Source organism: Fusarium oxysporum, chromosome VI (assembly GCF_013085055.1).
Source record: "Fusarium oxysporum Fo47 chromosome VI, complete sequence".
In the NCBI taxonomy this organism is placed as follows: Eukaryota; Fungi; Ascomycota; class Sordariomycetes; order Hypocreales; family Nectriaceae; genus Fusarium; species Fusarium oxysporum.
The window spans coordinates 2,468,804-2,482,675 of NC_072845.1; the positions used below are offsets into that span (position 1 = coordinate 2,468,804).

The 13,872-nt window shown below is 50.1% G+C and overlaps 5 protein-coding genes across 5 annotated transcripts; all 5 read right to left on the minus strand.

Annotated features, from left to right (window-relative positions):
• Positions 1-3,054: 3,054 nt before the first annotated feature.
• FOBCDRAFT_226201 (uncharacterized protein) lies at positions 3,055-4,601 on the minus strand. The gene is made up of 2 exons (XM_031186346.3): positions 4,179-4,601; positions 3,055-4,127 (listed from the first exon to the last, which is right to left on the minus strand). The coding sequence occupies exons 1-2, from the start codon at positions 4,321-4,323 to the stop codon at positions 3,397-3,399; spliced, it is 876 nt and encodes a 291-aa protein (XP_031037481.2). The 5' UTR covers positions 4,324-4,601; the 3' UTR covers positions 3,055-3,396.
• Positions 4,602-4,862: 261 nt separating this feature from the next.
• FOBCDRAFT_42254 (uncharacterized protein) lies at positions 4,863-5,941 on the minus strand. The gene has a single exon (XM_031186345.3). It carries the CDS (start codon positions 5,722-5,724, stop codon positions 4,927-4,929), a length of 798 nt encoding a protein of 265 aa, XP_031037480.2. The 5' UTR covers positions 5,725-5,941; the 3' UTR covers positions 4,863-4,926.
• FOBCDRAFT_294896 (uncharacterized protein) lies at positions 5,942-7,265 on the minus strand (the record flags this gene model as incomplete). Its single annotated transcript, XM_031186344.3, has 1 exon — positions 5,942-7,265. The coding sequence occupies one exon, from the start codon at positions 7,263-7,265 to the stop codon at positions 6,159-6,161; it is 1,107 nt and encodes a 368-aa protein (XP_031037479.2). The 3' UTR covers positions 5,942-6,158.
• A 254-nt stretch (positions 7,266-7,519) lies between these two features.
• On the minus strand, positions 7,520-9,735 carry FOBCDRAFT_42257 (uncharacterized protein). The gene is made up of 2 exons (XM_031186343.3): positions 9,329-9,735; positions 7,520-9,257 (listed from the first exon to the last, which is right to left on the minus strand). Exons 1-2 carry the CDS (start codon positions 9,358-9,360, stop codon positions 7,754-7,756), a joined length of 1,536 nt encoding a protein of 511 aa, XP_031037478.2. The 5' UTR covers positions 9,361-9,735; the 3' UTR covers positions 7,520-7,753.
• Positions 9,736-11,057: 1,322 nt separating this feature from the next.
• Positions 11,058-13,424, minus strand: FOBCDRAFT_275676 (uncharacterized protein; the record flags this gene model as incomplete). Its single annotated transcript, XM_031186342.2, has 1 exon — positions 11,058-13,424. One exon carries the CDS (start codon positions 13,422-13,424, stop codon positions 11,058-11,060), a length of 2,367 nt encoding a protein of 788 aa, XP_031037477.2.
• Positions 13,425-13,872: the final 448 nt, after the last annotated feature.

Genomic DNA, 13,872 nt, shown 5'->3' on the forward strand with positions numbered 1-13,872 from the left:
GAGGCGTACGCAAGGCTTGGTGAACCTCGTCATCGCCATCTGAACAGTCTCACTATCGTCTCGTCTGTGCCAACTCAGCTTGGGCAGCCAAGTCAACTCTCACCCACTCAGTATTGCCAAGCCATCCTGGGCATGTGTCAGAGTTGTGAGGCGTGGAAGTGAAGTCTTGAAGGTGATTTATCATTGTCAGCCACAAGCGAGCAAGGGCGGTTTATCGACAGCCCAGGCACATGTAAAACGGGACATAAGTCGGGAGGATTCGACCGGTTGCAAACTTGTGATGACGATTCATCTCAGCTATCGTGGCGGCACCGTCTCCAGTGCAACCGTAAGTAAGAGGCTATCCGATACAATAGACATGTTTACAAAGCCTTGAAGAAAAAGTTCAACAACCAAGTCAGTCCCTGAATATTTTCCATCTCCAGACCTCTCCACGGCTCCTACCCGAACGTACCTTCCAAGTACCGCCCGGTATATGCGGGGGGAGCACTCGCCCCATGGGGGGTTTGGGGCAAAGGACCTGTCCACCCTGACCCCTGCAACCAGGATTTTCTAGTTCCCTTCCGAGCCAATCATAAGATCCCTTGCAGACTTCAAGACAGGCTATCTGGTTACGGCAGGTCTATCCTTGGTGGTTGAGATCCGTGTCAGTTGGGGCCCAGTTTCTGTTTCCAGGCGGATACACACAAATTCGGCGGGAAATCGCGTTTCCCGCCGCCGACTTACACAATGTTGACCGTCCTTTTTGGCACTGAGAGTTTGACTGCTGATTGAGCGCATATAGTCGGTCCGTCAACTGTCTTGGGAGGTAAATCCTCAACAGACATGTCCCGAGTCTAGCTTAGTTTTACACAATCCTAGGAATTTCTAGTGAAATAACTCGATATCGGAGTTGATTCGGCCAATATTCTACACGGAGGTGCTAATGTTTAACAGCCCTGGAGGCTTCATGGTCTAAGCTACCTACCTTTCTTGCCTTCATCATACACAACCGGAAGGTACTATGCACTTGCCTTGATGTGATTTTCTTCAAGGCGCCTTCCTTATCTGAAGTGATTCGCTTACACGTGATAGGACTCTTCATCTTCAGCTTACCTCGTAAAATTACTTTCCACTGACACTGACAACCTCTTCAACTCGCCCGTGTACATTTCAACGTAGCTTATCCAATCAAAGCCACTCCTGTTTTCCTCCTCACTGCCGCCTTTCGCGCCGTTACTTTGGAGATCAAAGGCGCTACGAGAAAACGTTACGGAAAGAAAATCACTTCTAAGTTCAGGGTGGGAAGCGGAGACAGGGCTGATGCGGAGCAAAGGAACTTGAGCAACACCAGATCAGCCCTCTCTAAGCACACTGTTTTACCAGGAAGATCGAATTCTTAATACTATCAACAAAATACTGCTGTTTCACTGACACAAAATTGCAGCCTCTGGCAGTAAAAAGGTAGGAATCAAGATTTCCAACAGCAACAAAACTTACCGCCAAAATCTGATCTTGATGTGCGGGTTTTTATAGATCTACAAGACACACGCTTGGGGATCCGGAATCCAAGGTAGTTGTCCGCCCTATTGCGCAATGACTAACACAATCCAACTGCATTGCAAGCGAGAAGGGAATTCCCAACTCTTCCCAAACTCTCCTCCCCCGTCGGCTCCGCTTCCGTCCTAGACCTGCCTTTACATAGCTGCAACGATGCTGTCTACAACACCCCCAAGAATGTGGTGATCAGCCTACAGTCAAGGTCCAGGGTCCCTGCTAACATCGACGTGTTGAGTGTCTTCTCTCGCACTTTGTTGAGACAGGAATATGATGCTGTATCCCCATTGGTTGTTCAACGTCAACCAGCCTCGCGTTGTCTGTCAGCCAGCACCAGCTTGAATAGATCATGTCTCGCATACCTAGAGACAATAGAATCGCCGAGTTAAAGAGCGGAACCGATTTCGCTTCTCCTCGGATGCGCTTAAATCATCCCTTTTAGAAATTCTCCCGGGGACATTTGCCAAGTTCGGATACACAGTATAGGTTCGGTAGGTGGTTTTGGTATTTGCTAATAGTAACTAATAGGTAGTGGAGGTTTTGAGATCAGACAAGCGAGTGCTGGGATCTGTGGAGGTGCGGGGATTGATGGTCGGTGCGTGTGGGGTAGTCTAGACTTTGGATCTCGCTCCCAGGCCCAGGCTCAGAAGATATGACCATGCTCATCTGCTCATCAAGCTCAACTGGAGTCAGTCATTTACCAGCTCAGCATGGGCAACCGGGCCTCTTTGCATTGGAACTTGAGCTCGTGGAGACTCCGGACTCACTCCGCCATACAACCTGGGCACCCTGTGCACCATGAATATTGTCTGCCCCCAATCATGCAAGCATTCAGCCAGTCTGCGCTCTGCTCCCCTGCAGGTGCAGACCGCTAGAGTAGATGATTGATACTGGTACTCGAATTGTCCTTTGGCTAGCTTTTACCCCCGCGTTATAGACATGAGGCTTCATTTCCCCGTGGGGTTGACCCTTCGTCACACACCGCGTATGAGCCGAGCCCACCCTTTTCATTCCGCCGGGATGTTACCGAGTTCAGGAAAGAAAGTTTGATGATAAGGCTACGGTGCAGTATGCTAACTTAGCACTTATTGAATAGATCCAAGCCTATTTAAACACATGTGTACCTGACTCGCCGGATTCAATGATAGTTACATCATTCCAGGACCACTCATCAACTCGAGTCGGCCCAACACTTTGAGCTCCTTGATCTGACCGAGCTTTCAAAATCCGGGGTCCCCAAACGATTTGCACGAGGTGGCAGCCACTTCGATCCGGGTGCAAATGCGGGGTTGAGAAACAGCCTATGAAAACCGTATCTGTATTGGGCGCCGCAACTTAGATATCATCGGGAAGTCGGTCTTTGTTCCGGATAATATCGTGATAACCTCGGTCGTGTCAGGGCAGAGTTACTCAGCTGTGCTTCCTTTGCTGTCGCATCGCAATGTTAAAGTGCAACACTAGCAACACTAGCAACACTGAAACGGAGGTGAGAAACCGTCAAGATTTGTTGATAGTGATAACACTGGCAATGGTTCGAACTGTGTCTGATCAGAGACGTTGTTCAAACTCATGCCTGCTGGTGCCGACACTAGCTAAGGAGCCTTCTCAGTTCATACGAAACTACTTTTCTAAGCATCAAGACGTTGAGTTTTTCCTTTCTTGCGTCCCTTGGTCAGTAGATTTTCAGCATCAGATGGAGAATTGTAGTTCGTCAGGTCACGTTCAATGTCACCCTGCTGCTTTTGGTTTCTTCAATTTGTTACAGGATGTGCCCTACTTAGCGCCCTTGGGCCTTGATATATCCAAACAACGGCATCAGAAGGTGTTGGTGCCGGCCTCGCTTTTCTCAGCCTCTCAGGGTCAGCCTTGGAGTGAGTAACCAACTTGACCGCTCTCACTGCCAAGCTGGATTAGACGCTGTCTCATACCGTCGGCCCTGTGCCTATCTTCCTCCGGGAGCGACTCGAAAGCACATTTGTCAACCCAGTTACCAATTCCATGCTGTAGAACGTTCCTTGCTCGAAGAGTGCTGCCCTGCACATGGCCAACAGAGCCGTGTAGTGTCATTCGCTCCTTGCTGCTACTGTAAGCCCCGTGGTGCAGAATATTATTATTATAGAAGACAATATCGCCGGGCTGCAGCTTGACGATGAGCTGGTCTGGCAGGAACTTGGCAAAGGGATCTGCGTTTCGCTCAGTTGAGGTCCTAGCGCGCTTGTGCGAGCCAGGCACGACGATGAGAGAATCATCATCCCATAGAGCGAAGTTATACTGAGCATGGTAGGCATGCTTGCCAAGACGCTCCATCTCCTCGTCCTCACTAGCCTCAGCGGGGATATCATCACGATGCCACCTCAACTCAAAATCCCTTTCTGGCCTGACAAGCATGTTGAACAGCTCCATCACGAGATGCTCGTCTTGGCATTGCAGCAGCTGCTTAACAATGCCGAGAATGGCTTCAGAGAAGTACAGCTCTGTGAATAGCTCATGACCAGGGAGATCAGGGTTCATGAGATGTTGGACACCCCATATTCCATGCTCACGTGCCTGACTGGCATCCCATGGTGGGAACTGTTTTCCTACAGTTCGTACTGCATACTATTAGGAGAATATTTATTTAGAGTAATAGTTAGGGGTTATACCGTAAGGCCATTGCCCTTCGCGAGCCAGCTGAGTGGCCTTTGAGCTGACCTCGCGGAGAGCATCGAGCTTATCCTTGCTCGCGATTGACTTTATGACCACAAACCCATCCCTGTTGAGATCTTGGAGATACTGCGAGGTGGACATGATGTGATATGAAAATGCGGGTTTTGGTCCGTTGAACGAATTGCGGCTTGCGGCGCGGCGCGGAAACGTCTGGTACTCTGCGGCTTGTGGACCGACGGTAAAATAAGACAAAAATTCCGTTACGGTCGGTACCCCTCTCGAGCTATAAAATAGTACTTGGAGATACAAGCAGCTGACAGATCATCGGCCAAAAGGCTCTGTAACACAGGCAAAGGATGGTTGAAGAGGTCGAAACGAAGCGAGACTTGGCGCGGATATTTACAGAAAGAGTTTCAGTTCCTTTTGCAGGCCCAAAAGTGCTTCTTCTTGTGCTATTATGAGCCCTTTTAAGAATCGATGTGGGGAACGTACTCACCAACGGACGGCTCGTTGCATCTACTACAATGGAGCCTCATAAGGTCAAGTAACGTAGCAATTGGAGTACAGCATCGTGAGTAGTAAGAGTCTCTGTAGTCAGACATTCATTACCTTTACGCATGTGCAAGTGCAAGTGCATATGTAAGAGAATCCACAGTATCAACCGTGGTTGTCATAATCGTCATTCATTAACCGATTGCCAACCAGTTTCGTCTTTTACCTATCTATCCGTTGCCTTCGTAATGATCAACTGCACTTCTCGGCAGACCACCTCACAGCATATCCCTTGACAGTCTTCTGCACATCCAAGTCACCCGGGTCGTTCTCAAACAGTGGCTTGTCGAGTCTTCGCTCAGCAATCTGTTCCACCTCAAAGCCCTGATCGCGCGCAATGTCAAAGAATCCCTCATCAAGCTCCTTCTTCCACGGTCGGTATGATGTGAAGAAGACATAGGCCACGCTCTCACGGGAAACCTTGAGGGTCTCCTTGATGGACTTGACCATGTTTCCGTGCTCGCTGTGTCGGAAAAGAAGATCTGCCAGGATGAGAACATCGAAGCGCTCCTCGTGAGAGTCATCAGTTGGGTTCAGGCGAGTGAGCAGTGGGATAGGGTCAGCGCCCCAGACGAAGCCCACAGCGTCGACAGTGTTGGCGATTCGGCCACGAGGCTCAACCGTTTCGTCACATTCATCGATGTTCTTCTGCATGATTCTGACGATATCTGGGTCTGGGTAATCTGTCACCACGACCTTGCGCGCACCAAGAATAGCAGCGACAAGACTGGGCAGACCAGCCGCGGCACCAAGCTCCAGAACCGTCTTCTCACGTACTCGAGAAGGATCCTCCTCGAAGAAGTCGGAGATCATCTTGGCACCGTTCCAGAGATGGTGGGCTTCGGTAGGGCTGGCGCCAACAAGGTGAAGTGTTATCGGCTTGCCGCCTTGCATGGTAAAGACCTGAGATGTAGGAGGGGGCGTAGGTGGACAGTAATCCTCTGGGTCATCCATGAGGTCGCCAAATCCATAGTCTACCTCGCCAGACATTGTGTCGAGTGAAGAATGCGATCCTGGGCGAGCAATAGTAAGTCTGAAATGTGTGTGGGTGTAAGATCTGTCGATTGACTTTTGTGTGATTATATGGGTGCAGTTTAAATACTTCGTGTCCTAGGGAAGAGCTATTCTTTAAGCTCGTTTTCTCGCGTCTGGTTTCGGTGACAAGTTTGTACTGAGATCTGAGTCTCAGAGCCCAAGTTTTGCTTCTTCTGGTTGTTGAAAGTCGTGAAGAAGAGTTTTGATTCGAGTGGGCCAAACTTCCAATTGGTGCGCTCCCACAGTGCGCCAAAATATCCATCTGTCAATACCATCCCTCAATAAACCTACCATATAAATCCACCGAATAAGAATAGACAAGTTGTTCTTCCGCCGTCATGGCCCCAAGACTTCCATGGGAGGAAGGGGAATATAGGTGAGTATCTCCTCTATCCGAATCGCTGCCGTGCCAATTCCCTCAACATGCTCACAGTCCCCTCTTCCCTTTCCCTCCATGCTCTCTTCTTCTCTTCCACCTCTTCCCTTTTAGCCCTTTCGATCTCCTCTCTGCGAATTTCCCTCTCTGTCTTGCGCCGTTGCTCTCTTTCCTTGGCTTTCTTATACTCATCCAATGAGTCTCCACCGCCCATGAGCTCTCTCTCGTCTTTGACTTCCATGGCATCGGGGCTCTTGTCGCGGAACGAGCGCATCTTGTCCGCCACTGCTGCTCGCTTTTCCAACATGCGCTCGCGAGTCCCGGCCTCAGCACGAGGGACCAAGTCTTCAAGACGCTCCTTCTGCAGAGCTCGATCAGCTTTGCGCGCTTCACGTAGGTCCGCGATAGATGCTTGCTTGTCTTCTTCAGCAAGCTCAGCTCGTAAAGATAGATCCTGAAGTGTGGGAATGCCTGGTCCAGACCGCCGTGTGTGATCAGAACCTGGAAGTGTTGGGCCATAGTCATCTTCATCGTCCTCGCTCTCACGATCTTCTCTGTCGTTCATAGGTTCTTGCACTTCTTCCCGATGCACAGAAGCACGCCTTGCTTGAGGCGCAACTGGATGATTCGATGTAATTCGTGCAAAGGTCTCAGGGTCGTACCATCCTTCTGCCAACTCCTTTCGGTTCCACTTCCCAATGAAGCTCTTCCATCGCCCTCTGACTTCATGATCGTCCATCTCGGCGATGTTCTTCTGCTTCTGAAGACTTAGATATTCACCAAACAGTGGCTTGAAAGAAGACAGATCGGCTTTTGACAAGGGTCGCGCCTTGAATGGTAGGTTAACCACAGCCTCAGGCTTGCGACTTGCATGATCCCGGGATTTATGTGATGAATGATGGCGATGATGATGTTTGGGAGACGAGCGACGGCCGCTTGGCTCAGAGTGATGTCTCTCGTGTCGATAAGATGATGTCTTAGATCGTTTGTTATCAGGTGATCGTGATCGTGACCGTGACCGTGAGCGCGTGTTTTTATATGAAGTGTCGCGGTCCTGGCTTCTCCTATAATTGTAGTCACGGTGCGGTGACCTTTCTCTAACCCGGTTACTGCGGTCCATCTCGAAGCCTTGAGACTATGTCTGAGTATTGCAATTCCAATAACTAAGCGATTAAAAGTTGTGGTGATAAAATTAGAACATCGATGAGATGAATCTGGTTCAAAGTGTTTTAAGATGAGATTTTGAGGTCAAGGGATGAGCACAGTGCGCTCCGCTTTTCTTCAATGTCACTTTTAGGTTAGTAGTTTACAGCAAACACAATGCCTTTGCAGAATGATGAGACTAATGTGAACTCAGAATCATGTATCATAGCGTGAAGGGGAGTAAATCGTATTTCTATGCATAATGTGCCAAAGCGTCTCTATTCTTCTCAATCTTTCAGTGGCCTTCTTCGTCATTCCAAAATTCCAATGGGTATAATCGCAAACTAGCAAATCGCAGCCCTCGTCTTCCCCCCTTACGTGATGATTTCTTTGCATCCGCAGGATCTCTAATGGGCGAGTTTGAAAGGTTGATCGAAGAAGCTCTCATACTCTCAGAGGTGTTTTCTAGGCCTGGCCTTCTGCTTCCACCGCTGACTCAGAGTTGCCATGAATTACACAGCCTAAACACTGACAATCATCTCCGCACGGACAGCTTGCCTCCTCACCAGCACAAGAGTCTCCGAACGGGTAACTGACAAAGAAGAAATCATTCGCCGACAGTGCTTGCTCTTCACTAATGCCTGACGCCGCTTCAGAAGGAGTTTGTGGGGCGACTGGCGATACAGTCCCGTCGGTAGAGCCGATAGGGGGTACAGAAGCCGTGTTTGTGGTAACGCTGTGGCCATTTGTTGTAGGCGTTTCACCGTTTCCGTGTCCGTTCACATGGGTGTAACCGGTATCCATCATGCTCTGCCAGGCCGATCGAACATAGTTCTGCGTCGCTTCATTGTACGGATGGGCTGCGCAGCCTACACACTCACACGAGGCACCACAGCTACACTGATGAGAAGTGCCCGTCGCCGAATGGGGAGTTTGAGGGGCAGTCGGGGCCGGGAACGGTGTTGCACCATGCATTCCGAAGGGTGAAGGCATGCCCCCTTGACCAGCAAAAGTCATCGCGGCCATTACTTGTCTCCATTGCTCCGGCTGAAGAGGCTGCAAGTATGAACCATACTGAGGTGGGTACGTGAATACAGTGGGCTGAGGGTAGTAGGCATACATGCCGTTAGGCATCATGATGGGTGTCGGAAAAGGCGACATCATCATGCTGTTGGGCGTCGGTATATCGTTGGCCGGCACATTATCGTTCTTCTGGTCGAGTTTGGGGGAGTCATTACTGGAAGAGCAACAACTCTTGGCCTTGGCTTTCGGTGGGCCCGGTACTGAAGGCATTGTAATTGGAACGGAAGCAATATTATTGGAATTTCCTCCTCCGCAGCAAGAGCCGGCTTTTGGTGTAGACTGGATTGGTTGTTCTAGAACTTGCGTGCTCGTTATTGAACCAGACTGGCCGGCCATGGTCTCTTTTGATGTGCCTGGACTCATCATAGGGGGTGGTATATGTGGTTGGAACGCTGGGTACATGACGGGTCCAAAAGGGCTGTCTGCTGGTGTCATACCCATACTTCCATAAGGAGACATGTCAGGAAGAGGCGCGACCGGCTTCTGGGATATGTCCTCGAACGAGGGCAAAATATTGAGCATTTTGGGATCCATTCGCTGGAAGGCCGATGGGTCAACAGATTCTCTTCTGCTAGAACTTCCGCCTTTCGAACTCGTTTTCTGTACTCGATATCCAGAACCTGGTGTTTTGCTAGCAGGGCTCTGGGGTGTGGAGCTGCTTGTGCTATCACCGTTCTCAGGCTTTGGTGATTCGGTATCTTTGCTGGGACCACAATGGCATGCTTGTTTCTTTGGTATCGCGGCCGTGACTCTGCCGCAAGAACATGGGCGAGAAGCCGGATGAGGACATGTACTAAGAGGTCTACCCGGCTTCCTCACAGGTACCATTAGTCGCTCGTTTGCGTGTGTACATTTAGTAGAGCGATGGCCACGAATACAAGGCTCGCTACAAGTCCAGAGTTAGCAAGGTCTAACCAACAGACCGACGGCAGTTGACTGCGCCAAGATTAATCGTACCAGGCCATTTTTATTCCATTGATGAGAGGCATGGTGAGACTGTCGTCGGAAACGTATGTACGACGGATGACAGAGGTGGAGCAAGACGGATAGTGGTAGAGATGGTGGCCGGCTCACAGCCGTAACAATTGCCTACAAATGCGCAAGTCTCGCAAGAGTCGACATGAGAGGGAGAGTGTGTGGAAGAAGCGGCGTGGATTACTCGGCGACACTCGAGGACTCGGAATTTGCGTCGCAAACGACGGGATACAGAAGGCGGGTTTCCAAAGTTCACGGCGGCTGTGCTATATGAAAGTGTCGTACTAGGACTCGATGAAAATGGTAGCTTGTGGCCGATGTAAGTGACTGCTATAGAATGCGATATTGGTGTGAAATGGCATGCATCGTCGTCGTTGTTGTCGTGTAAGAAGAAGATGTAACAAAGCAAAACGGAGGATCTTGATCTAGACCCAAGACGAGAGATGGTTCATTATTCAGGGACCCAACCTTTCCCCTTCCCTTGTCAGCAGCCGGCGGACGACCTGCCTGCAAATGTTCGTCGCGCCCCCCACCATGCGGGGGCTGCAGCGTGCAAGAAACGCCCTAAAGAGCCCAAAGGGTGTCTAATCCCAGCAAGGCACTTGGTTGGCAAGATCACTGTGACGCTAACGACAGACTTGGCTCTCGGCTCTGGCGCGCATCAATTTTGGTGTTCGGTGCCAGCTCAGCTAAGATCGGCTCGGAATAGTAGACGTTGAAAGTCATGCCATGTTGAAGATGGTTCCGTGATAAGATAAAAATTATTCCGAGGACATGTTAATATGAAAACGAATGTAATAGAGTGTATCACCAGGATTTGAAGTTCTCCATGACGTTGTTGATTCAATATTACCTACAAGCCAAGCCCAACATGTTCCCCCCGGCTCAGGCCCGTTCCTCTAATTCAGCCGCCGCCGATACGGAGCACTGTATAGCCGGAGACCCGGCGGTTCTCTTCCGTGCAACGTCCGAAAGAGCATATTTGACAATTCAACGACTCTAATCAAAATGAAACATGTTTAAATATAAATACAAGGTCTGTTCCCTCCCAATAATAGTGAAAAAAAAAAAATCGACTTTACCGCATTTCAATCACTCATGTCACTTTTCTCTTCCCTCTCCACTATCTTGTGTCCGTATCCATCAGCCAACCCGGCCGAGTGAGCAAGTTTCCATTGGCTCAAAGGCCCCGGCCACCTTCAACACCAACACCACCATAAAGCTCAAGCGCTCAGCTTTCTCCTGTCGACTGTTTTTACCTCATACGTATGAATTACTTTCCGCCATATCAATATTTGTGACGTAACATGGTTCGGACCTCGACAAAGTTGACAAGAGTTAGAGGCACAGTCCATCCTAATAGCATAGACGCATAGCTCATCACAAACTCATCTGCCAACGACAATGTTGCAATTATCAGCATGTGCTTTCCACATCTACGTTACATTGTGCCTCTGTTCTAGGCTCATCTCCCGTGGGATCCTCGTCTAGTGTCTGGTCTCATGTCATGCTCTGCACATTCTTGGCGTTCCGGCCTTGATATTGGATCCAACTCAACTGATCTTCAAATGTCCAGCGGTCGCACACAAGCTAGAGATCACATCCTACTCTTTGGTCCGCCTTGGTCCCACGCCGTTAGATGGCGCCATCTTGCAGACGGAACAGTACGTCTAATCCATTACAAATTGGTATCATTGAACTTGGCCAATCTCTATGCGCCCTTGTCCGAGTCGTCTGAATCAGCAAACATATCCACTGCTCGCATCCGTCTTCGAGGCTGTCCGGCTTGAGACGGTTCTTCTTTGGTCTTGTTCTCGGTGCCGACTGTAGGTTGATCTGTAGGCGCTGGGGGCAACTCATCCCCCACAGCCTCATCTTCATCCATTGGTTCTCCAACCACATCGTCTTCGTCGATAGGCTCTCCCTCGATGTCATCCTCGTCGATGGGTTCTCCCTCGATATCGTCCTCTTCGATCGGCTCTCCAATAACATCATCCTCATCGATCGCCTCGCCCTGAACGTCATCCTCCTCCTCCTCGTCGACGGTCGAAACCGGTAGTGCACGTAATTGTCCATCCTCCACCGTCTTCCATTTGCCCTTCTTCTCTTCGCTATCCTCCTTCTCAATGGCAACCAGCGACGGCGGGTTCTCAAAACTTCGAACAAATAGTTCCTGGCTCTCAACAGGGAAGACGCACCATCCCTCCCAGAGATTCAGAACAAGGTGAATGCTACGCTTCCACTTCTCTGCACGTAAACGTCCCCACTTGAGTCGCTCCGCCATGAGGCCCAGTGTCTCGAACGTCTTCCGGTCTTTCAGTGATGTCTCAAATAGCTGCCGAAAACGCCAGGCGTGCCGCACGCCGCTTGTCGATGAAGACGACAGTATATCACTGACGACATACAATCCCACCAGACTAGCACCACTGATATCGGGGCCCTCGTTGCTTGGCGCCTCTTCGGGGGCGCTTGTTTGTAATTCTTTACTCTCGAACTTCTTGTCAGGGTTTGCGCTAGTAAGAGCAAATGGCTTCTGAACATTGAAGGTGATCATCGCCACGACCTCGTCAACTCCTCGACTAGCATGGGTAATTGCGAAACTCGTCACTCTCGCGACATCGCCCTTTCTTAACCTCGACATCGACGTCGGTAATCGTGCAAGGAGATGTGTTAGCTTGGCTTTCTCCAGCGGGTTGAGGAACGCCTTTTCGGACTCCGCATCTGGGTTTTCCCTCTTATTGTCATCCTCAAAATCCTCGTCGTCCGATGAGTTGTACTCTGAGTCTGACACGAATTCATCCAGCTTGGTCGTGTACTCAAACTTGAGGTTCTTCTCTGGGGCCTTCCATGCATGCGAACCATCAAAAAGGGGGACGTATTTCCCCTGTTGTCGTGATTGCTGTGAACCTGTAATGACCTCCCAAAGTCTCCATCGGTACCATATACCGCCTTGACTTCTTGCATCCCATATCCATGCCCATTTTTCTTCCCTTTGCACCTCAGGTCGTGACATTAGCAGCGCCTCAAATTCTGGGCCATGGGCAAGAACTCCCTCGATAACCTTGCTAATTAGTTGGATAATTTTTACATCAGTGGGCGGTTTGACCGGCACATGTAACAGGGCCGACCGATTAATGCCTGCGCCAGGAGGTCCATAAGAGGTTGGGGGCGCAAATCTGCTATTGAATCCATGCTGCGTGTGCGGGTTTTGTGGTCCTGATGGTTGCTCAACAGGCTTCGCACCAAAGGGATGTGATGTCGCTGAAGAGCCTATATCTGGCAATGCAGCCGAACTCGCAACGGCTGATGAAAGATGGCGATGGAGAGATAAGTAATATCCATAACCTAGATATCGGTTCTGTAGCGCATTGACGGCCGCATCGATCTCGTTCGCAGGTGTTTCCTGGGACAACGTGACAATCGAAACGGCATGCTTTCTTTCCGAGTTCCCAGAGCTGCTCGAAGGTGTGATTTTGACATTCTCGACTGTCAGATTGTCTGGGATCAGGGCCTTGATCGTGGCTGGGGAAGTTCCTGGAGGAATGTTCGACAGTCGCAGTGTAGGTTTCGCTATAGCCTTCTCTTCTGCCCTATCCGTCACACCGTCCATATCTTCATCATCGCTTGTATTGAAAGCTCTCGCTGCTGGGATCGGCCCTCCTCCACTGGCTCCCTCATCATAGCCCAGGACTCCCTTATCCCGCGATGGCCGCGCAAAGTCCTGGAAAGATCGCTTTTTCGCGAACGAGGATGGCGGAGGTCCCAAGCTTCCTGGTCCGCTCTTCAGTCCCGATGTCCCAAAATGTCGTCTTCCTGGTCCCGAGGGTGGTGGCGGGCCTCCAAATCCATGTCGCGGGCGTGGAGGTGCTGAAGAGCTGGGTGCGTTGTGTCCATCGTAGTCATCATCGCGGTCGAAACTTTTGACGAATTCATTATATACCGCGGCGGTTTCTGCCTCTTCTCGTAGTCGCTTGGCTTCAGCTTCTGCCTTTTGTTTCTCGAAAGCGGACTGCTTGGTCGGTTTTTGCAGCTTGGCTTCCAAGCTTGGGAATTCGGATACGCCCTTTCCGGAGGACATTTTCGGTTTCGATTTGTAGTTTGTTGATTCAGTGCATCTCTGTTGTCGCACGCGAAGTATACCCAGTCTCCATCGAGATGCAGACCGTTGAAAGAAAGACTGAACACAACGTTGATTGGAGTTATGGTTAGCTGTCGCAATACCTAGTCACAGCGCGTCCCCGAAGCTCCAGTTCAGTGGGACTCGTCACTGTAAGCCTTATCGCTTACGATGTGCTAGTTTTAATGGGGTATAACGCAATTCGGTATTTCGAGGTCAACTACCCTATGGTTCCATAAGTGAGTTGCAGTTTCGGCACCTATCGACTGTGGTTTCGGGCTGAAGACATTTGCTTGATATGACCAAGAAGGGGAGATGCAGCTTGATGAAATGTTTTTGCGTTGTAGCGAGTCTCCCGTGAAAGTGGCTTCTAAAATCGGAGAAATATTAACACATAACGGAGGTAATA